Source organism: Antechinus flavipes, chromosome 1, assembly GCF_016432865.1.
Source record: "Antechinus flavipes isolate AdamAnt ecotype Samford, QLD, Australia chromosome 1, AdamAnt_v2, whole genome shotgun sequence".
Taxonomy (NCBI): domain Eukaryota; kingdom Metazoa; phylum Chordata; class Mammalia; order Dasyuromorphia; family Dasyuridae; genus Antechinus; species Antechinus flavipes.
Window position 1 is genome coordinate 628,705,234 of NC_067398.1, and position 22,484 is coordinate 628,727,717.

The window sequence follows — 22,484 nt, forward strand, 5'->3', positions numbered from 1 at the left end:
AGAAGTCATTTTGCAGTAATAGAAGGGGTTATCTCACTAGGACTTGCCTTTACTAGTAAAATCACATCTGGCCCAAAACCAAATAAAGCTCAAAGAAATGAGTATTTAAATGACTATTCTGGTCTCACATGAATTATCTTTACATTATCTTCAACAGCTTCAACAGAGATCTTCCTGTTTCTATTTGACTATCCATGATGGAAAGGTGAAGAGAATAACCATTTATATTATATATAGCACAGATCTAGGAACTGTGCTAAATGCTTTAAAATATTATCTCATTTGATCCTCAAAACAACTCCCTATGAGGGAGGTGCTATTATTAAACTCATTTTAGAGTTGAGGAAACTAAGATAAACTGAGATTAAATGATTTGCCCAGAGTAATACAGCTATTAAGTGTCTGCAGTTGCATCTGAAATCTGGTCTTCCTGACTTCAGGTCAACTTCTTATTCACTTCATCTCCAGCTGCTTAAAAGGGTTGGAAAATTTGTTATTAAAGTGTTTCATTCTATTTTTCCAAGTTGTTGGAAAGTTCTTGATAACACCAACTTCCTTATAACTTAAATTCATTGACCGCTGTTCTTTCCTCTGGAGAGAAACAGAACAAATCTAATCTCTTTTCCTAATGATAGCCCATCAGAAACCTACTTATATAGGTTATCTTCTGGATTCTGATTCTGCTAATCAATGTGTAAGCTGTCTTTCCTGACTGGTAAGTAAATGTATGACAAATTAAATTTCTTCCAAGTAACTGACAAAGCTCTAGACTATTTCACTAGAGCATCAACTCCATTGACACTGATTCATTGGTTATTAAAAGTCACAACGTGTGGCAAGGCTATTGTACTAGTTTGCTGCCCACATTTTCCCTCTGGGTCACAAGGGTAGCATGAGAAATTTTGTCAAACAATTTCTTAAAGTCGAAATACCTTTCCTGTTTTACCTCAATTCCTCTAATTATTTGTATTATTATGAGTTGTTGAAACAGTGTGCAACCTTAAAGATATAGAGAAGAATCTCAGATTGCAAATGAAGTATCTCAAATTCTATTGCCCAGGGAGGATGTCCCTTTAGGACTGAGTCTCACAATGTATAATTTGATAATTATAAAGCTGAGCACTCTAAATATCACATACAGCAATATGGTCTAAATTTAACTGGAATGACTATGTCACTTTAAAGTGTTTTCTGAAATTTAAGCTATTCTGAGTTGTTTTATGACTGCTGTGAGAGCCCAGAGATTAAACAAATTCACTTTATATTCCTGCCTCAGGAATTTTATGGGCTAAACATTTCTTCAGCCCATATAAAAACAGAATCATAGATTTATAGAGTTGGACAGGGCTTCAAGACATAGACGATTAGAATACAGACCAGGGTATTACAGAGCTGAAAGGATTTTTAGAATAAAATTTTAGAATTGGCATGTTAATATGTAAAATGTCAAATGTGAGAGCTAAAAAGGGGCTCAGGATCTAGAATGGAAGAGACTGTAGAATGCAGAATGCTAGAGGTAGAATGTAAAAATGTAAAATTTAAAATGTAAGAATTGGAAGGAGCCTTAGAAGATAGTTGTTATAGCCAGATTATAGAATGTTAGAATATAGAACACCGGATTTTCGGGATAGAGAAGATGTTAGAAATTAGTAATAGTTCAACTTTCTCCTTTTAAGGGTGAAAAAATGGAGACTTTCAGATGTCAGTTGGCTTGATTTGGTAATAACTAATGCCAGAGTTGAAATAAAAATCCAGGTCTTCAAATTCTCGATTCAATGCTTTTTTTCCAATATACCACACGGCTTTCCATGTTGTATTCATGACCTTCTCTTGACCAATTTATAATAAGCACAGTAAATAACTATATTTATATTCTGAAGGAAAAACATAACACTTTAGAAGTACTTTAGATATACCCTATTCATAAGAAAATAAACACTACATGAAAGCTGACCTGTAATAGCCAAAGCTGGAGTCACAAGCGGACATGTTGTGGAGGATGTGGTTTCTCTCTTTGATAGTGACCTTGAAATATTAGCAATGTGCTCAAAATATTGGTAGTTTTCCTTAATAACTTTTTGTGCCCTTTGTGGGTTGTTAAAAATAGATACAATTTTCCAATGAAAATTCTGTCTGTTGCTTTTCGTCCTGCCTCAGTTCATCAAATTTTATGACCCCATTCAAAGTGAATATTCCCTAGAGTCATTTAAAATATTATTCTCCTGCTTCATGAGAAACAGCATGGTGTGTAGTAGAAATAATAATAATAATGATACAATTATGGAATACTTTAACATTTTGCAAAGTATCTTTCTTTTAATAATTCTGTAAGTTAAGAAGGAAGAGAACACTGGAGTAGGTATTTAAAGACCTGGTTTCTGGTCCTGGTTCTATAAATTAGTAGTTCTATGAATTTTTAAGTAAATCTCTTCACTAATTTGAAACTGACTCGGTTTCCCTGTCTACAAAATAGAGGCAAATTGATGTGTTATAAATGAGAGAAACATTATTGTAGACACTTGAAATTTCTGATATGTTCAGCCTAGGAAGTATTTAAATTTGTGATATCTATATAGCATATTAGCAATTAATGTTGAAAACTTGACACTTCAAGTAACTTTTTTTTTTGGGGGGGGGTTGTTTGTCTTTTGTGTGAGGCAATTTGGGTTAAATAACTTGCCCAGAGGCACACAGCTAGTAAGTATTAAGTGTCTGAGGCCAGATTTGAACTCAGATACTCCTGATTTCAACACAAGTGTGCTATCCACTCGGTCATCTAACTGTCCCCCAATCAATTAACTTCCTAAAGGGAATATAGCCTTTAGAGATTAAAAAAAAAGCCTGATCTTAGAGTCAATAAAATTTGTGTTCAATCCTTGCATTTGACAAATATTATCTGTGTGATCATGGATAAATCACCAAAACATTATATTTGAGAGGAGTTGCCAAAGTGTACCAAGGGGAGGGAGTATTATACTGGAAGTTACCCATATCAGTGAAATCACAGATCCAGAGGAATCCACCCTGCTACATCTCATTCCACTCTTTCTCTGCTCCCTGCTATAAACCCTTCAATTTTCTAATCTTTTTAGATATTCATGGTTTGGCTTTAGAATAATATATAGCTGAGTTGATGCATTATCCTATACATGAAAAAATGTTCCCAATATTTTCAACTATTGATTCCCTTTTCCTCAAAATATTTTTTATTGTGGGGCAGCTGGGTAGTTCACTGTATCTAACACCAATCCTGGAGTCAGGAGGGCCTGAGTTCAACTTTGATCCAATGGTATGTCACCCTGGGCAAGTCAAATAACCCTGATTGCCTCCAAAAAATTCTTTTATATCTATTCTGTAGGCAATTGCATATGCACATGTTGCCTTGCCTGATAGAATATGAATTGCTTCTAACAGGGATGGTCTTATTTTTGTCTTTATAGCCCCAGCACTAACATTTTGTGTATATATGCTTATAAGTGTGATAGTCTGATTGGTTGGTTGTCCAAGCAGACCTGTGACTGCTTTTTTCCACATATCTAGTGTCAATTTGGTGATGGACTAAAAAGTATCTTGTCCTAGTGACTGAGGCAACATGAGGTAGTCTATAGAACAGAGCCCACTTGGGTTTGAGTCATGTCTCAGACTATTTACTATCCATGGAAGAGGGATACTAATAAAATCCCATTACAAAGTTGTTGTGAATATCAAATAAAGCATTAAAGGGCTTTGCAGAATGTAAACATCTATAGATTCATAAGGCTACTATCAGGTTGAGAAATTGTATTAGCTTGTTAGCAACACTTCAAATTTTAAGACATCAAACCTATATTCTTCATCATGGGTTAACTGCACTGCTCAGGGTTTAATTGACTTTTCTTCTGGACAGCAAACAAGCAATTAATAAAATACTGTGACAGGCTTGAACCTCATTCAATAAATGGGAGCAGTTTTGCTTGATAGTCAGGAAGAACGGCCTTTAGTGAGCATTTACAAGTTCATGTACTTTCAGAAAAAATTCAGGCTCAATGTAGATAAAGATAAACTCCCTACTGAACATCTCATCTTACAGCCTAAAGCTTCTCCTTTTAATTTATCTACATATGTTAATGTAATGTATTAGCATCCTCCTAGTCACCTGGGATCATAACCTTGGATCTTCTTGAATTATGATTTTTGTCCCTCATCCTACATTCCAACCAGTGGACAAATCTATAAACATTAGTCCTCTTCATTATCATAAAATAACCAGTTGGTGTAGTAGATAGTATATTGGTGTGCAATTCCGGACAATTCACTTCACCCTGTTTGTTTCAGTTTACTCATCTGTAAAATGAGTTGAAGAAGGAAATGGCAACTATTCCAGGATCTTTGCCAAGAAAACCTGAAATAAGGGGCAACTATCCAGTGGATAAAGCACTGGCTCTGGTATCAGGAGGAGCTGGGTTTTAATCTGTACTCAGATAATTACTGGCTGTATGATTCTGGGCAAATCACCTAAACCAATTGCTACCTCCACCCCCCAGAAAGAAAGAAAACCTCAAATGATATCAGGAAAGGCCTTTTATATGCTTGAAGATAGCTTTCATGATACTACTATGTTTTTTTTTTCTTTTTTAGATTAAAAATTCTAATTTCTTTCAACCTATATTCATATAATATTTAATAAATAAATATTTATTAGGGCCTCATGCCTTCTGGTCCTCCTTGCTCTCAATATTCTCCAGCTTATCAGTATATTTATTAAAATGTGGTAACAGAACAAAATATTCCAGACATTGATTAAGGCAAAGAATATGAATCCTAATACCTCCCTCATATACAGCTGAAGATCAATTTATTATATAAATATCAGAAGATATTTCGTTAGAAATGAGGTTGGCATAACATGATCTTCTTGATGAAATAATTCATTCTTTGTGATTATGGCTTTTTCTCAGTATTCTCTAATCATCCTTTTTTAAATGCCATTTGGAATTTTGCTAAACATCAAAGTGAATTCACTCGCAGACTTTATCATTCTTTAAAAATTAGGACAGTATTAGCTTTTCTTCAATGCTGTGGTATCTTTCCAATTCAACATGATCTTTCAAAAATCACTTAGAGTGCCTTAGCAATTAGAGAGGCTAACTTTATCTAAATTATTAAGGCTAAATTATCTGGGACAAAGTAAAATATCAGAATACACTTTAAAATTTTTACATCTTGAAAAAATGTAATGTACAATATTCTTTTTTATAGCTATGTTTTATGCAATTTTGAATCAAGTTAAAAATATTTAGACACATATTCTATATTTCATCATGGAACAGTACTTTTATTACACTAAATATTTAGCTTCTCTTTGATTAAAGATCCATTTTCCCACATGTGTTGTTCACTCTTTTCATTTGTGTCCAACTCTCCATGACCTCTTTGGTGTTTGCTTTTTTAAAAATCATAATGATAGCTTTTTACTTTTTCAAAATACATGCAAAGATGATTTTCAAAGTTCCCCTTGTTTTCCAAATTCTTATCACCTTCCCCATCTCTTGGACAACAAGTAATCTAATATAAGTTAAACATGTGCAATTCTTCTAAACATATTTCCACATTTATTATGCTGTGCAAGAAAAATCAGATCAAAAGGAAAAAAATGAGAAAACAAACAATAACACAAAAGGTGAAAATACTATGTTGTGATCCACATTCAGTCTTCATAGTCCTGTGAATATGAATGCTTCTTTCCATCAGAAGTCTATTGGTACTGCCTTTAATCACTTCATTGTTGAAAAGAACTAAATCCATCCCATTAATGATCATCATATAACATAAATCTTGTTGCTATGTACAGTATACTCTTGGTTCTATTTACTTCACTTAGCATTAATTCATGTAAATCTTTCTTGACTTTTCTATTTTATTTTTATTTTTTTAATAACTTTTTATTGTCAGAACCCATGCCAGGGTAATTTTTTACAGCATTATCCCTTGCACTCACTTCTGTTCCGATTTTTCCCTTCCCTCCCTCCACCCCCTCCCCCAGATGGCAAGCAGTCCTTTACATGTTAAATAGGTTACAGTATAGGCTAGATACAATATATGTGTGCAGAACTGAACAGTTCTCTTGTTGCACAAGGAGAATTGGATTCAGAAGGTATAAATAACCCGGGAAGAAAAGCCAAAATGCAAGCAGTTTATATTCATTTCCCAGTGTTCTTTCTTTGGGTGTAGCTGCTTCTGTCCATCCTAGATCAATTGAAACTTAATTAGCTCTCTTTATCGAAGGGATCCCCTTTCATCAGAATACATCCTCAAACAATATCATTGTTGAGGTATATAATGATCTCCTGGTTCTGCTCATTTCACTTAGCATCAGTTCATGTAAGTCTTGCCAGTTTCTAGACTTTTCTAAAATCAGCCTGATCATCATTTCTTATAGAACAATAATATTCCATTGTATTCATACACCAGAACTTATTCAGCCATTCCCCAAATAATAAGCATTAACTCAGGTTCCAGTTCCTTGCCACTACAAAAAAGGGCTGCTACAAACATTTTAGCACATATGGGTTCTTTCCCCTCCTTTTTATTGTTCTCTTTGGAATACAGAGGTAGTAGAGACATTGCTATAACAAAGGGTATGCACAGTTTTATAGCCCATTGGTCATAGTCCAAATTGCTCTGCAGAATGGCCGCATCACTTCACAGCTCCACCAACAATGTATTAGTGTCCCAGTTTTCCCACATGTCCTCTAACATTTATTATCTTTTCCTATCTTAGTCAATCTGAGAGGTATGAAGTGATATCTCAGAGTAGTCTTAATTTGCATTTCTCTAATCAATTGTGATTTAGAGCATTTTTTTCATATAACTAGAAATAGCTTTAATTTCTCGTCTGAAAATTGTCTATTCATATCCTTTGACCAGTTATCATTTGGGGAATGAATTGTATTCTTATAAATTTGAATCAATTCTCCATATATTTTAGAAATGAGGCCTTTATCAGAAACATTAGATGAAAATCCCCTGCCTCCCCTCCATTCCCGCCCCCAGTTTTCTGCTTCCCTTCTAATCTTGGAAGCATTGGTTTTGTTTGTACAAAACCTTTTTAATTTAACATAATCAAAATCATTTACTTTGCATTTCATAATTCTCTAGTTCTTCTTTGGCCATACATTCTTTTCTTCTCCACAGATGTGAGAGACAGACTATCACTTATTTTCCTAATTTGCTTACAGCATCACTCTATAATGTCTAAATTATGAACCCACTTCAATTTTATCTTGGTATAAGGTTTTAGGTGTTGGTCAGTACTAGTTTCTGCCATACTATTTTCCAGTTTTCCCAGCAATTTTTGTCAAATAGTGAGTTCTTATCCCAGAAGCTGGAGTCTTTGAGTTTATCAAACACTAGGTTACTATAATCATTGACTTGTGTATTGTGAACTTAACATATTCCACTCATCTATTTCTTAGCCAATACCAAATGGCTTTGATAACTGCTGCTTTACAATGTAGTTTTGGTTCTGGTACAGCTGGCCACCTTTCTTCGCATTTTTTTTCATTAATTCCCTTGAAATTCTTGATCTTTTTGTTCTTTCAGATGAATTTTCTTATTTTTTTTCCTAGTTCTATGAAGCAATTTCTTAGCAATTTGATTAGTATGGCACTGAATACATAGATTAATTTAGGTAGAATTGTCATTTTATTATATTAGCTTAGTCTACCCATGAGCACTTGATATTCTGCCAATTATTTAGATTTAACTTTTTGTGTGTGATATGTGTTTTGAATTCATATAGTTTCTGGTTTTGTTTTGGTAAGTAGACTCCCAAATATTTTATATTATGTACAATTATTTTAAATGGGCTTTTCCCCCCCTATCTCTTGCTGCTGGCTTTGTTGGTAACATATAGAAATGCCAATGATTTCTTTGGGTTTATTTTATATCTTGCGATTTTGTATTTAGTCAATTTTTTCTGCACCTATTGATATAATCTTATGATTTCTGTTAGTTTGGTTAGTCAACTATGCTAACAGTTTTCCTGATATTGAAGTAGCCCTGCATTATATATGAATCCTACTCAGTCCTAGTGTATTATCCTGATGATAAGGTGCTGTAATTTCTTTTCTAATATTTTATTTAAGATTTTTGCCTTAATGATCATTAGGGAAATTGGTCTATAATTATCTTTCTCTGTTTTGGCTCTTTCTGGTTTAGGTATCAACACCATATCTGTCTCATAAAAGGAAATTGGTAGGACTCCTCCAATTTTTCCAAATAGTTTGTATAGAAATGGAATTAATTGTCCTAAATGTTTGCTAAGATTCACTTGTAAATCCATTTGGCCCTGGAGATTTTTTCTTAGGGAGTTCATTAATAGCTTGCTCTATTTCTTTAGCTAAAATGAGACTACTTAAGAAATTGATTTCCTCCTCTGTTAATCTGGACAATCTATATATTTTTAAATATTCATCCATTTCACTTAGATTATCAGATTTATTAACATACAAGTGGGCAAAATAAGTCCTAACTATTGCTTTAATTTTCTCTTCATTGGTGGAAAATCCACTTTTTTTCATTATTGATACTAATACTTTGGTTTTCTTCTTTCTTTTTTTAAATCAAATTAACCAAAAGTTTATTTATTTTGTTATTTTTTCCTAAAACCAACTCTTAGTTTTGTTTGTTACTTCAATAGTTTTCTTAATTTCAATTTTATTAGTCTCTCCTTTTATTTTCAGTATTTCAAACTTGATGTGTAATGGGTGGTTTTAAATTTTTTTCTAATTTTTTAAAAATTGCATGTCCAATTTTCTTTCTCTGTTTTGTTCATGTAAGCATCTAGAGATATAACATTTTTCCTAAGAATTTCTTTGACCAAATCCCATAAATGTTGATACGTTGTTTCATTATTATCATTCTCTTGGATGAGATTATTGATTGTTTTTTGTATTTGCTGTTTCACCCATTCATTCTATAGAATTAGATTATTTAATTTCTAATTAATTTTTGCTTTTTTTTTTTTTTGATGGCCCTTTGTTACATGTAATATTTATTGCATCTTGGTCTGAAAAGAATGTATTTACTATTTCTGCCTTTCTACATAAGATTGTGAGGTTTTTATGCCATAATACATGGTTAATTTTTGTGAAGATTCCATGTACCACTGAGACAAAAGTATATTTATTTATATCCTTATTCATTTTCCTCCAAAGGTCTATCATACATAACTTTTCTAAAATTCTATTCATCTCCTTAAATGTTTTCTTGTTTATTTTGTGGTTAAATTTAACTAGTTCTGATAGAAGATTGAACTCCTATACTAGTATAGTTTTGCTCTCTATTTCTTCTTTCAACTCATTTAGCTTCTCTTCTAGAAACTTGGATGCTCTAGCACTTAGTGCATATGTTTTTAGTATTACTATTACTTCGTTTTCTATGGTACCCTTTAGCAAGATATAATTTCCTTATCTCTTTTAATTAGAATTATTTTTGCTTTTGCTTGATCTGAGATCAGGATTGCTACTCTTGTTTTTTTAGCTTCAGCTGAAACATGATAGATTCTTCTCCAACCTTTTACCTTTACTCTGTATATCTCTCTCTGCTTTAAATGCGTTTCCTGTAGGATTCTGGCTTTTAATCTATTCTGCTATCCACTTCTGTTTTATGGGAGAGTTCATCCCATTCATATTCATAATTAAAATTATGTTTTTCATAATTTTTTTCACCCTTTCCCTCCTTACCAGTTTTGCTTCTGACCAGCACCTCCTTCAATCTGCCCTCCCTTTTTAGCTTCTTCCCCTTTATTATCCCTTTCTCTTTCTACTTCTCCCCTCCCTTTCATTAGCTTCTTCCTTTTATTTCCCCTTTGCCCTCCTGCTTCCCTATAGGGTGATTTCTATACAAATCTAAGTATGTGTGATATTCCTCCTTTGAGCCAAATCTGATGAGATTAAGATTCAAACAATGCTCATCCCCTCCTTTCTTTCCCTCAATTGCAATTGGTCTTTTGTGCTTCTTCATGTGATGTAACTACCCTATTTTACCTAACATTTCCTCTTCTCCCAGTACAATCTATATTTTGGCTAAGAGCTCCCATTAGATACCTTGTGCAGGACCTCTCACCCTGGGCCACCCTGGGCCATGTTGGGCACATTTTCTCCCTAGTCAACTGAGACAGACCTTTTCTGAAATCCTGTAAAGATATCTTATGCAGGAAAATTGTTACACTTTAAATATTTGTGCATTCTGTCACTCCAAAATCTATTCAGGGGCTTGATCTAGTGTTGATTCTGAGGGAAGCCAAGAAGAGCTCAGACAAAGTCTTGTCTACTCTCTGCCATCTTGGCTCCTCTTCTCCCCCCACTTAGGGTTTTCTTGGCAAAAATACTAAAGTGGTTTGCCATTTTCTTTTCCAGCTCATTTTACAGATGAGGAAACTGAAGCAGGGTTAAGCGACTTGCCCAGCTTTATTTAGCTAGTAAATGTCTAAGGCCATATTTGAACTTTGGAAGATGAATCTTCCCAATTCCAAGCCTAACATTCTAGTCATTACACCACTTAGCAGCTTCATCTTTCTCCATGTCTAATTTTGATTAAAGCCCACAATTTTTTAATTTATCTTAAGACCATGAAGCATGTTTACTTACTTCTACTTGATAATTTTCCTAACCTTTTGTGATGTATGCCATGTGTAAGGTCATGTTTCAGTATTCTAAATCCCTTAGGGAATTTCTATAGTTCTGAAACAAATTTATCTTCTAACATATCAATATTTTTATCAGAATTTAATATTATCTCAATAAGGATAAGTCTTACAAGTCAACTTAAAACAACAAAAAAACATTCTCCAAAACATTTTTCAGAAAATTTTTACACTCTGATGAGAATTTTATAGGTTAGTGATTTTATAAGCTCATCTGAATTAATGATAATGTGTTTGGTGTATCCTTGAAGGAAAAAGTGAGTTTCAGTAGTAAAAATTACCTTTTTCCAATCTTCAGTAATTCTTTCTTCATGCTGTCTTGACTGTCTTCATGGTAATGATTAGTAACTTATTTTTAACTGTGTTCCTGATATTCTTCCAACTTGAAGAAGTCTACACTCTTACTGTAAAGACTCATTACAAACCTTCCCACTGCCAAGTTCCATAAAAATTTTTGCTTAGTTTCTGAGGACTACTTAAACTAATTTTCAGTAGGAATTTATTGTTTCTTGACCTTATTTTTCATTCTCAGCTATACTTCTCACACTTTGGGGAAACTGATCCTGATTAATGGTGGTCTTGAATAATATTCAAAATATTTGACTTTCCAACACTAACAGTCATTGCAATGTCTTCAGGTCATAGAATTGTGCTTTTTAAAGAGCTACCTATTTTTACATGCTTCCTTAGTATAAATCCATTATTTAAAATCCTAGAATTAAAAACAACCAGAGAATAAAAAGTGTGCGTGTGTATATGTGTTTGTGTTTATGTGTGATGAAATCTAGCACTCATCTGATAGAAAATTTACTAGACTTGGGAAAGAAGTTCAATTCTCCTGGCTAAGAATAAGTGTTACAAATTAACCTGATGTTAGTATTACTTGTCCCAAGTCATTTATTTACCACTAAATACCTGCTAGTATTCTCTGGTATGTAGCTTATCTGGACTTTATGATTGAATTTTAACTCTCTTCTTGTCTCCTTTCTGGGTTTTACTTCTCAGCTATATTTGTCCTATTCTTTTCAAACTAAAGGTCTGATTTCTCTCTTCACTGTTTATTCTGTTGTTCCACCTGTTCTGATCAAGCAGATTTATCCCTTCTTGCACATTCATAATTTCTACAATATAGCTAAAACTCCAACTCTTCTGTTGTAATCTGACTTTAATTCAGGCATCAAAAACATATAGAACACTGTGCTAGATTCTAGGAATGGAAAAATAAATAAATTGTAGTCTGTGTGCACATGGAGTTCTTACTTTCCTATTTGTAGCAGAGGATATGGGAGTGTAGCTATGTGGTGAATGATGATATGGGAGCAAATTCACTTAGCTCACATTTCTGTAGATGCTGAGATTATAGAGTTATAAGAACATAGTCTTGGAAAAGGAATTTGACCCCTGTGTTCCAAGCCTTCTATGGCATCAATCTTCTGTGATAATTCATGGTCAAAAACTAGAAGCCAATTACTTTTGTAGGGAGACATCTCATCAACTATCATAAGCAGGGCAGGCCTTCTCCCTCAAGCTAATTCCTGGATAATTTTAGAAGTGTTTGAAGTTAGGATAAAATAAACTGTTTACTCCCTGGCTTTATTTACATAGATATTTCTGGCAAAAGCAACTTCAATGGGTTTTGGTTATGCTGCGGTTTTAAATTGGCTTGTAGTAGCGTAAATGTATATTTTCTATCTGGGAGCCAACCCAACTGTTGATATAGTGCTTATCTATTTTTTTCCAGTAAATGTTTCCAGTCTGACAGCTGGAGAACTTTACTAAATTGTTTAGTTTTAAGGACAATATGGTCTAGCTTAAGGATGGCCAACATAATCATAGAAGTAGAGAGCTACATGGCATCTAGTCCAACCAGTACCTGACATATTAATTAGTGAATCAACCAGCATTTATTAAACACCTACTGTATATGTTGGGCTAAGATTCCCTTCTAGGTCACCCCTGACAGGTGACCACTCCCTCTGTCTTTGAATACTTCTAATGAGGAAAAACTTATTTCATCCTGAGGTAATCTATTCTATTTTTAGATAGCTCTAATTATTAGAAAGAATTTCATTTTATTAAGTCAAAATCTGTCTCTGTACTACTCCTCTCCATTTTTTCTTAGTTCTGCCCTTCAAGACCAATCAGAATAAGACTAATTTTTTCTCTCATATGACACTTTCAATTGCTTATAGATATACTGAATCTAGTAGATAGAGGGCCAGCCCCAAATTCAGGAAGATTTGCATTCAAATCCAGCCCCAAACATTTCTTAGTTGTGTGATCCCAGGCCTATTTGCCTCAGTTTCCTTAAATGTAAAATGGAGATAATAGTAGCACTTCAAGAATTATTTTAAAGATCAAATGAGATAATTTTTGCAATTGATTTACAAAAGTAGTATTTAATAAGTATTTATTCCCTCCCACCTCCTAATCTACTTTCTTCTGCCTAAACATTCTTTAACTGGTCCTCTTGGCATAAATTTGTATCTTTTCACCTTTGGGTTTGCCCTCTGGATTTTGTTTCTGTAAAGTTATTTCAGTTGTGTTTGGATCTTTATGATCTCATTTGGGGTTTTCTTGATAAGATACTGGAGCAGATTCTCTGACTCATTTTACAGATGAGGAAACTGAGACAAAAAGAATTAGGTGACTTGCCCAGGGACATACAGCTAGTATCTGAGGCTGGATTTTAACTCAGAAAGATAAATCTTCTTGATTTCAGGGCCAGAGCTCTATCCAATGCACCCCTTGCTACCTTTTCTTTTGGATGCTCTCCAGATCGTGTCCTTCCTAAAATGAGGCACCTAGATCTGAAACCTATAATTTGTATATGATGTGATTAAGACAAGCTTCAAGAGGATTTTACTTTATTAGTCACTGACAACAATGCTTCTCGCTAAGATCTAGGAGTGTAGGCATTGGCCAACCAATTGATGGCCCCTGCAGCTGCCCAGAAGGAATTCTTAAGATTTTTCTTGGAGCCCATGCCTTACCTGCTGTTTTGTAATGTGATTTCTCTGGCACCCAGTGTCTCTGAACTGTACATTCCAAAATTCTCTCTCTTCCTCTTTTTTTTTTTTTTAAATCACAATTACATTATCTGTAAAATCTTAGAAAGGAAGACCAGAGGTAATCTTGTACAAGTTCTTATCTGATCCAAGAATCTCCTATACAAAATCCCTGAGAAATAGTAATCTGGCTTCAGCTAGAAGACTTCCAGTGTCAGAGAACTCATTAACTTTTCTCTTTTCTTTTTGATAAGTCACAAGCAAATATTCTCAATCTTGTATGAGGAGAGAATCCCCTCAATCATCACATAGACAAGCTCTTCTTGTCTTACTAGTAAATTCCTAGGTAATTCCCAGGGAGATGGACCATTCCAGTTTCAGAAAGCTCTAATCTTTATTAAGTTTCTTCTTATATTAAATTAATGTGTTCTTTTGTGGTAGTAATGTACTTATCTTAACTAGAGTACTAGACTGGAATATAAGGGAGGTGGTATCTAGTATTACTTCTGCCTTTAACCAGCTGTATGCTTTTGGGCAGAATGAACCTTAAAATACTTGGGTTCAATTCCCATCTTTGACATATATGGCTGTGTGGCCCTGGAAAAATCACTTAAAAAAACCTTTTTGCTCTACCTCCCAGGTTGTTGTGAAATAATATTTATAATTTTATATTATCTACTAAGCTAAATTAAGCTAACTTAAATCATATGCTAAGCACAGTGTCTGGCACATAGTAGGAATTATATAAATGTTAGCTATTATTATTATTATTATTATTATTATTATTATTATATAATAGCTATAAGTTGATTAGCACAATGCCTGGCACATAAAATGAGCATAATAAATGTTTATTCCCTTTTTCCTTCCCTTCCAATATACTGTGTTTTAAGGTCCTTTCTCAGTATTCTATTCTATTTTTTTTTAATTCTGACTACATATATAAAGCTAACCAAAATGCTAACCTTCATGCTGTCCTTTGATTTTCTCCTTCCAATAGTAGCTAAAACTACATAGGAACCTCTGCAAGTGGTTGTTTGCATGACTAACTTCACATATATCTAAAGACAGGCATATATATCTTGGTCTCCTCTGGTGGAAGGGAGGAATAGTTCTGATGAGTGGAATAGGTTTCTTACTATTACAGATGGAATGAGAATAAGCCTTCCATATCACTGTCTCTTAACAGAAAATGCCTTTGTGGGAAATGACCTTGTTGGACGCTTTGTAAAGTTGATCCAGAGTGGTGATTTTCAACTTCATTTAGATTCTAAGACATTTCCAGCAGATTCAACCATACGATTCTTCCGAGGGGATGACTTTGAGATATTTCCAAGTGTGCAATTTGGATGCAAGAAAGGATTCCAGAAGAACTCACCACCAGGCAAAACAGTTCTGGATTCACCGGGATGTGGTATGTTGATTCTTTATTCTTCTCTAGGAACCAGGGAGTCACAGATAGTAGCTTCCAATAATATCTCCTTTTATTTCCATTTTTCTTTATCTTTTTTTTCTCCCTTTATAATCCTTATTCCCTTACCACATTACTTCCATTTTCTCCTCCTCTTTCCTATATTTTCCTATTTCAGTTCCTTAAAAAAAGGAAACTGAAAGGTTCCTTCAGTTTCTTCTCTTTTTATCTTTTTCTCTATCATCATGTTGGTTGAGTTAAACAAAGCTATCCTAAAAATAAAATGACATAACTCTAGAACCAAGATCAGCCTTAAGAGTGGGAAGAAAAGTTTCTACTTAAATGATATAATTTTGTAGATCACAGATTCCTTGGACAGGGTTCATTCCAACACATGCAGAAGAACAATGAATGAATAAAAAAGCATATAAGTGCTTATTCTGTAACAGATTCTGTATGAGGCTCTGGGGATACAAACAGAAATCAAGATAGTCCCTGACTTCAGGGGACTTGTATTCTATTAGAGAAGCACAACATATATAGGGAAGCATGGACTGTTTTGATCTTAGAAGTCACATGGATAGTGAATGAAGTTATAGAACAATTAACTGATATACCTATTCTAGGAATAGGAATGTTGGTTTAGTTAGTTTCTAGAACTAGAATAAAATGAGAGCATTAGGTTGTCTAAAAGGTCTGATATTTAGACAAGATAAAGGTTCACCAATCACAAGCCCAGGGATTCAGAGGCATTTAGTAGAATCTGGAGCACAAGAGCATGGCAGTAAAAATGTCCTGGGACACCCCTATGGGAGTGTAAGGTAGAACTCTGGGTAATATTAAGGGGATGGGGGAGAATGGATACTTCTGACCTGAACACAATCACTTGGGAGGACAAGGGTACAACCAGAACTCAGAGGAGCTCTGGGTTGTTTTCAAGGTAAGAGGAGGAAGGCCCATGATACTTCTTTGAGAGGCTGCTCTTTGAACCTACAGCATTAATAAATCAACTCTCATTACTCCATGCATCAGAGTAACTTGAGGTGCTGAGGAGCACCAGATATTTTATAGGGAGAGATAGTGTTTAATTTAGAGCATCTATTAGATTCCTTCCTTTGAGATCATAGGTAAGGAGCTATTACCCATCAAAGTAGCATGAATTATAGATCTAGGGATCTGGAGGGGATCTCATAGGCCCTCTAATCCAACCCCATAATACACACGAGGAAAATGAGGCACAGAGAATTTAAGTGACTTACCCAGTCACAAATATTAAACATATGCTTTCAGCTTACATTCTCTAACTCCAAAATTGGTGCTTATTTTCACTGTTTCCTGGGAGATGGAAATATCTATGCTTGAAAACTTTCTGACAGATTCCAGAAAAGGGAGGGTTAGTTATGAAAAAAGCTGAAGCAGCACAAAGTAAAAAAGACCAGGCCAGAAAATTCAGGGTTTTTGTTTGTTTGCTTTTCCATCCATGAACACTTTTGTGTTATCCCGGCAATGCCCTTAGCATCTCTTTGTATCTCAGTTTTCTTCTTTATAAAGTAGAATTAATAATATTCTCCCTGTCTTCTTCAGAGCTGCATTCTGAAAACTGAACTGGGCAAAACTTAAAGAGTCATAGAAATGGAAAATGGTGTCATTATCATTGGTGTGTGGGTGATATATTTGAATTTTTGAGACATTCAGAAGTATTATTGAGTCAACATGTGGAGGGAGCTCCACTGACCCCATCTGGGAAGTTTTAGGCACAGCCTTTTATGGCTTTGGGGAAAAATGATTTTGAATTAAAATTCAATGAGGTTGTTGGCTTCCTTCACTTCATAAGTAGCTTTGGAAACCACTTCCCCCAGAATGGAGCTGAAAAAAAATTTTCCCAGAGAGACTTAAGATGAAATGGCTATTTATCAGCCTTTTCTGTATCCATACAGCTCACTGAATATACAGAAAAAGCATTTTATTGGGAATGCAAAAATAAGGAGCATAATTTCTGAAATTTCAAAATTTTTTTTTGTTTTTGATTTCTCCCCAGAAAGGGTTCTTAACCTTTTTTATATAATTGACCTTTTTGGCAAGTGTGAGACCCCGTCTCAGGATAATGTTTTTTAAATACATTAAAGAAGACATAGAATTTAAAAGGAGCCCAAAGATGAATGGAAATAAAGATGTATTTTTTTCCCATATGAGTTCATAAAGCCATCTGAACTCTATCTATGAACTCTTAAGTTAGGATCCCTCTCTCTGAAGCATTATTAATTAGACTCAGGCCTGGTTTGCTGTTTATTCCTAAAATCTCCTTAGAATTTCCAATTCCATATCAGAGTGAAACTGCCACTGAAATTCAATATGCATGTAAAATGAATTCACCACAGACTCTTAGATGGAGAAGGCCTCAGTAGTTAATTGTTGGAATTCAGAAAACTTTAATTCAAATCTCAGTATTGCTATTTATTATGTATGAGCAAGGCTCTCCTCTGGGTCTCCATTTTATTGTTTTTCTCATGTGTAAAATCCAACTTAATCTATAAACATTTATTCAATGTCCACTATGTGCTAGAATCTTTGAGAGGTTTCCCCCAAGGCTTTCCTGTATTTCAGGTGTGGTGGTTCTTGGCTCAGGCTGTCCCTACAGCATTTCCTAGCAGTACCCTTCCCAGAAGACTTCAAGTTCTCTCTGTCACCATTCTTGCCCAAGGCACCAGATGTTTCAAGAATATTTCTGGCTGCTATAATTCAAACAGGTAGCTCTAGGCTGAACCTGATCACCTCTTCTTCTAGTCCTAAGGGTGGACTTGGAAGTACCATGAGCCAGGATCTCAAACACCCCCTTTTTTACTCCCTCCTTTATAACCTAAAGGGAGAAAGACCAGCCCTGAATATAGCACACACCCAACAGCTGTATTGTTTTTGCTCGGTCCTTACTCTATTCACTTTCACCATTTACTTTATTAAATCCATATAGATGGTTGGTTGTTCTTTGTTCTTAAAGAGCACCAAGATGACATCACTACTATGAGTGTTACAATGTGTTAGAGTCAAGTTACAATGTGTCTGACTATGGCTGATCAGACCGATTTTGGCTTGGAACATTCTACCACGGATTGGGCACAAATAGTTCCTGTGAACATTTGGAATGGTCTCTCTAATTTTGCACATCTCATGCTTCTTCTGAACTATTTCAATTCTGCTTTGCTCATAAAGCTCAGCACCTTCTCTGATCGAGGGCACACCATGGTGGGAAGTCCTGTGCCAGTGTCTTTCATGTCATGCAATCAATTCTAAGGGATACAATCCAAGATTTGTCAGTTCCTTCTCTGCCTTAAACACATTTATAGCAATTAGTTGTAACTATTCAGCTATTTCCTGCAACTCTAGCACCAAGAGAAGATCCAGGGCAATTTTCTGTACGTAACACAAGAGATTACTTGTGCTTTCTTCTGTCTCCATGCCCTATAACACCCTATTGTCCCTTCAATACTGATAACATGCAGGCCCAAATAGGAGATCTCTGTGGGAATTGAATAAAGTATTAGGATCTTTAGAGAGGAAACATCATATAGTAAGAGGGGAAGAGATACAGAGCAAAAGAAATGGAGGATACCAAAGATCAATTTTATGATCCCTTCCACTTTATATAATAATAGAGCAACTGGCATTTATAAAGGATGTAGATTTGGAGGTTCAGGAATCATTTGGTCTAGTGATATCAACTCAAATATAATTAAGGGCCACCGAACCACACATGAAGATCCTTGAGGACCACATGTTGACTTAGTTTTAAAATAAAACACTATATGTGTTTTTGGTGTGTTTTTTTTAACCTATTTTGTTAACTATTTACCCATTACATTTTAATTTGGTACTGCACTCAGAAGTTTTGGAGGTCACCTATGGCCATGTAAGCCTCTGATGTAACCCAATGTCCTCATTTGCAGGTAGAGTCCTATCAACTCTAAATCTAGGTTCACTTAATCCAGAGCCAGTTCTCCTTCCAGACATCCTTTATATTTTGAAGTTTATTAAGTCTTTTACACATATTTATCTCAATTTATCTTACACATAAAGTGTGAGGTAGGCATTAAGTGGGCTACTGAGGCCCGGAGTTGTTAAGTGATTTGTTCAAACTGGTGTTACTTAAGGTAGGATTAAAACATATGAGTCTCACACTTTGCCTCTATTTGTATTCTCAGGACTTAACACAATACCTGGCACATAGCAAGCACTTAAATAATATCTGTTGTCTGATCTACTGACCATACTATATTGCCCCTTAACACTGTGGCTCTGCCTGCATGTGTCCAAGATAGGCTTTATTTCTTATTTCCATTTCCTCCACCTGTAGCTTTCTCATTCACTGATAATTAATAAACCACCCTTAAGGGCACCAATAGTGTAGAATACCCCAGAATTAGCTAGTACAGTTAGAAGCAAAAAATGGCAACCTTGACCTTTCATCAGTACCTAGAAAGCGATTGGTGAAATCTGGCCTTTTATCTTTAGAGTGAAAGACTATTTTGAGGGTGTGTGTGTGTGTGTGTGTGTGTGTGTGTGTGTGTGTGTGTATAGGAACAGGCAGGGAGTGTTCTCAATGTAAAATTCACATCTGGAATACAGCTGTGAAAAAAAAAAAACATACACACAAGCAAATGCATTGTCCTGTGGAAAAGTGTCATCATCTCAGGCTCATCTGCTGGGGCTGTCACTGGGGAGGTTGGTCTGAAGAGGAAGGGCAGCCAGTAAGCCCCTTATGATTACCCTAGGGAACAAGAAGTTATGGAGGATCAGCTGGGATTGTAGATTGCGGTTGAGACTGGAATGCCTGGCAGGAGAGGCTGGACATAATAAGGGAAATGGAATCTTTGTTTACAACAGTGTTGTTAACGCCTGTGTTTACATGCTAGTCTCTGGCCTAGCCATTGGCTGCTCCCTTAGGAATTACCTGCATGCAATGTGATTACCAGGCTAGTCCATTAAAACCAGAGCCCCACGTGAGCTGCTTCTGATTTACCAAAGTTTGTAGTCTGTCCTCTGCCTCGTTTATTATTTGTATTTTTAACAGAACTATTCTTCTTATTGCTTTTCTTCTGAGATAACATTCTGTGGTCTCTGATGTAAACTGCAGAAGCACTCTAGAATTAGTAGAATATTTTCCTCATCAACATATTATAATCTGACTAGTGAGCAATGTTTTTATTCTTATTTTCTACAAATGTAAGAATATAAAAAAACAACACAGGAAGCTCTTTCCTCTAGCAAAGATTGCAAGTTATCTTTTAGCATCAGAGTAATATATTCATGGAGTTAGAGCTGGAATAAATCTTAGAAACAGTGAGGTAACAAGCCCATGGAAATAAAGTGATTTGTTCAGGATCTTCCAAGTCCAATGTCCTATTCTCCAGAGAAAAATAGATAGAGTTACTCCTTCAAGCCTAAATCTATGACTTAATAGCTAAGTTCATAAGCTTTTTTACTTTAGTCCACAGCTGTGTTTTCATTGGTGTAGGGAACTCTCAGTGAGGAAAATTTCTCTCCCATGCAAATTGGCATAACTTTGTAGCTTAAGGTCTGAGAGTGACCAGGAACACTAAAAAGGGTCACTGTCTTGCTCAGGGTCCTAAAACTGTTACATGTCAGAAATGGAACTTGAACTCACACTATACCTTCCTGATTCATGTTACATCATGCTGTGTTTGTAGGGAAGACCACCTAAAGTGATGAGAATACAAGAATTTGTAATTACTCTATCTTGGGTTACTTGACTCTATGAACTCAAATCATAACCTGTTTATGACATGGCAATTAAATCCTAGGAGGTTATCTAAAGCACATCACAGACATATTAACTCCAGAACTCTCTCCATCAGGCCATATTGTTTCTATTTCATAGATACCTCCATTGCAAAGTGGACTTGGTCCATGAGCTGAACTTTAAAGGACACAGAGATGGGGAAGGAGAGAAGTCTATATAGACTGTGCAAACTCATGAAGATGGGAGATAAAGTGAATTGTGTGTGAACAATAAGAAAGACAGTTTAGCTAAATTAGAATATATAAAGGGGAGTGATAGTTAAGAAGACACAAAGGTAATTTGGAATCATATTGCTAAGGGCTTTAAAATCCAAATAGAAAAGTCTAGCTCAAAGGTCTATTGAGCAGTGTATTAAGCAATGTAATTAAATAATCATACATATGCTTTAAGAATAATGCTTTCTGGCAGCTAGGTAATGCAGTGTATAGAACACTAGCCCTGAAGTCAGGAGGAACTGAGTTCAAATCTGGCCTCAGACACTTAACAGTTCCTAGCAATGTGACTCTGGGCAAGTCACTTAACCCAAATGTCGAAGAAGAAGAAGAAGAAGAAGAAGAAGAAGAAGAAGAAGAAGAAGAAGAAGAAGAAGAAGAAGAAGAAGAAGAAGAAGAAGAAGAAGAAGAAGAAGAAGAAGCAGCAGCAGCAGCAGCTTTGTGGTAGCTTTGTGAAGGATGAATTGCAGAAGGAAATGAAATTTTGCAATAATTTAGATGAGGGGCAATAAATGCTGTTGTTCAGTCTAGTTTGCTTCTTCATGACCCCACTTGAAATTTTCTTAGCAAAGATATTGGAATGGTTTGATATTTTCTTCTCCAGCTTATTTTATAGATGAGGAAACTAAGGAAAAAAGGGTTAAGTGACTTGACCAGGATCACACAGTTAATAAGATGTTTGAAGTCAGGGAAATGAATCTTTCTGACTCTAGGCCCATGCTCTATTTAATGTACCACCTAGCAGGTGGTATCTAAAATATGGAAAGCAAAAAGAAAAAGGGGGGCACATATTGAAAAATGAAGAATCAAGAAAACTTGGCAATTGGTGGAGTTTCAGTAGACATCCAGTCAATAAATATTTATTAAATGTTTACTTATCAAGTGTCAGGCACTATGCTGAGTTCTGGAGATACAAGTACAATTTGAAAGAAAAAAAAACAATCCCTTTCCCTCAAGATAATTTCATTGTCCCACCAATACAAAATACAGACCCCTACAAGAATTAAACCAATTCAATACCCATGAAAGACTGGAAAAAAGCTGGCCCCCAAATGGAGCAGAACTAGGCTTTTCCAGATGCTCAACTCTGCTTAGCACATTTACCACATCAGCACTCAAACTAATGTTCTAGCAACTTTTCCAGCATGTTAAGGTAGGAGCCAGTATGAAATATCCAGCAGATCTTATATTCTTTGCTATGTTCTTAGAACACCTTCAGAGGGGTTTGTCAGAGGAGTAAAGCAATACCAATTGCTTTATAGCTGCTAGAGGAAGAAGTGGTAAAGAGGAAAGATATTATAAAGTTCTTTCAAACTTATATAGCTTTTAGCACTGGGTAGGATATGCCTAA

At 35.2% G+C, this 22,484-nt stretch overlaps 1 protein-coding gene across 1 annotated transcript in view; it reads left to right on the top strand.

The window, feature by feature from the left end:
- Positions 1 to 22,484, top strand: part of TG (thyroglobulin) — a 359,469-nt gene that overhangs the window by 65,576 nt on the left and 271,409 nt on the right. Inside the window, exon 20 of the mRNA XM_051971107.1 lies at positions 14,885 to 15,109. Coding sequence (XP_051827067.1) covers positions 14,885 to 15,109 — 225 coding nt within the window. The remainder of the gene's footprint in view (positions 1 to 14,884; positions 15,110 to 22,484) is intronic.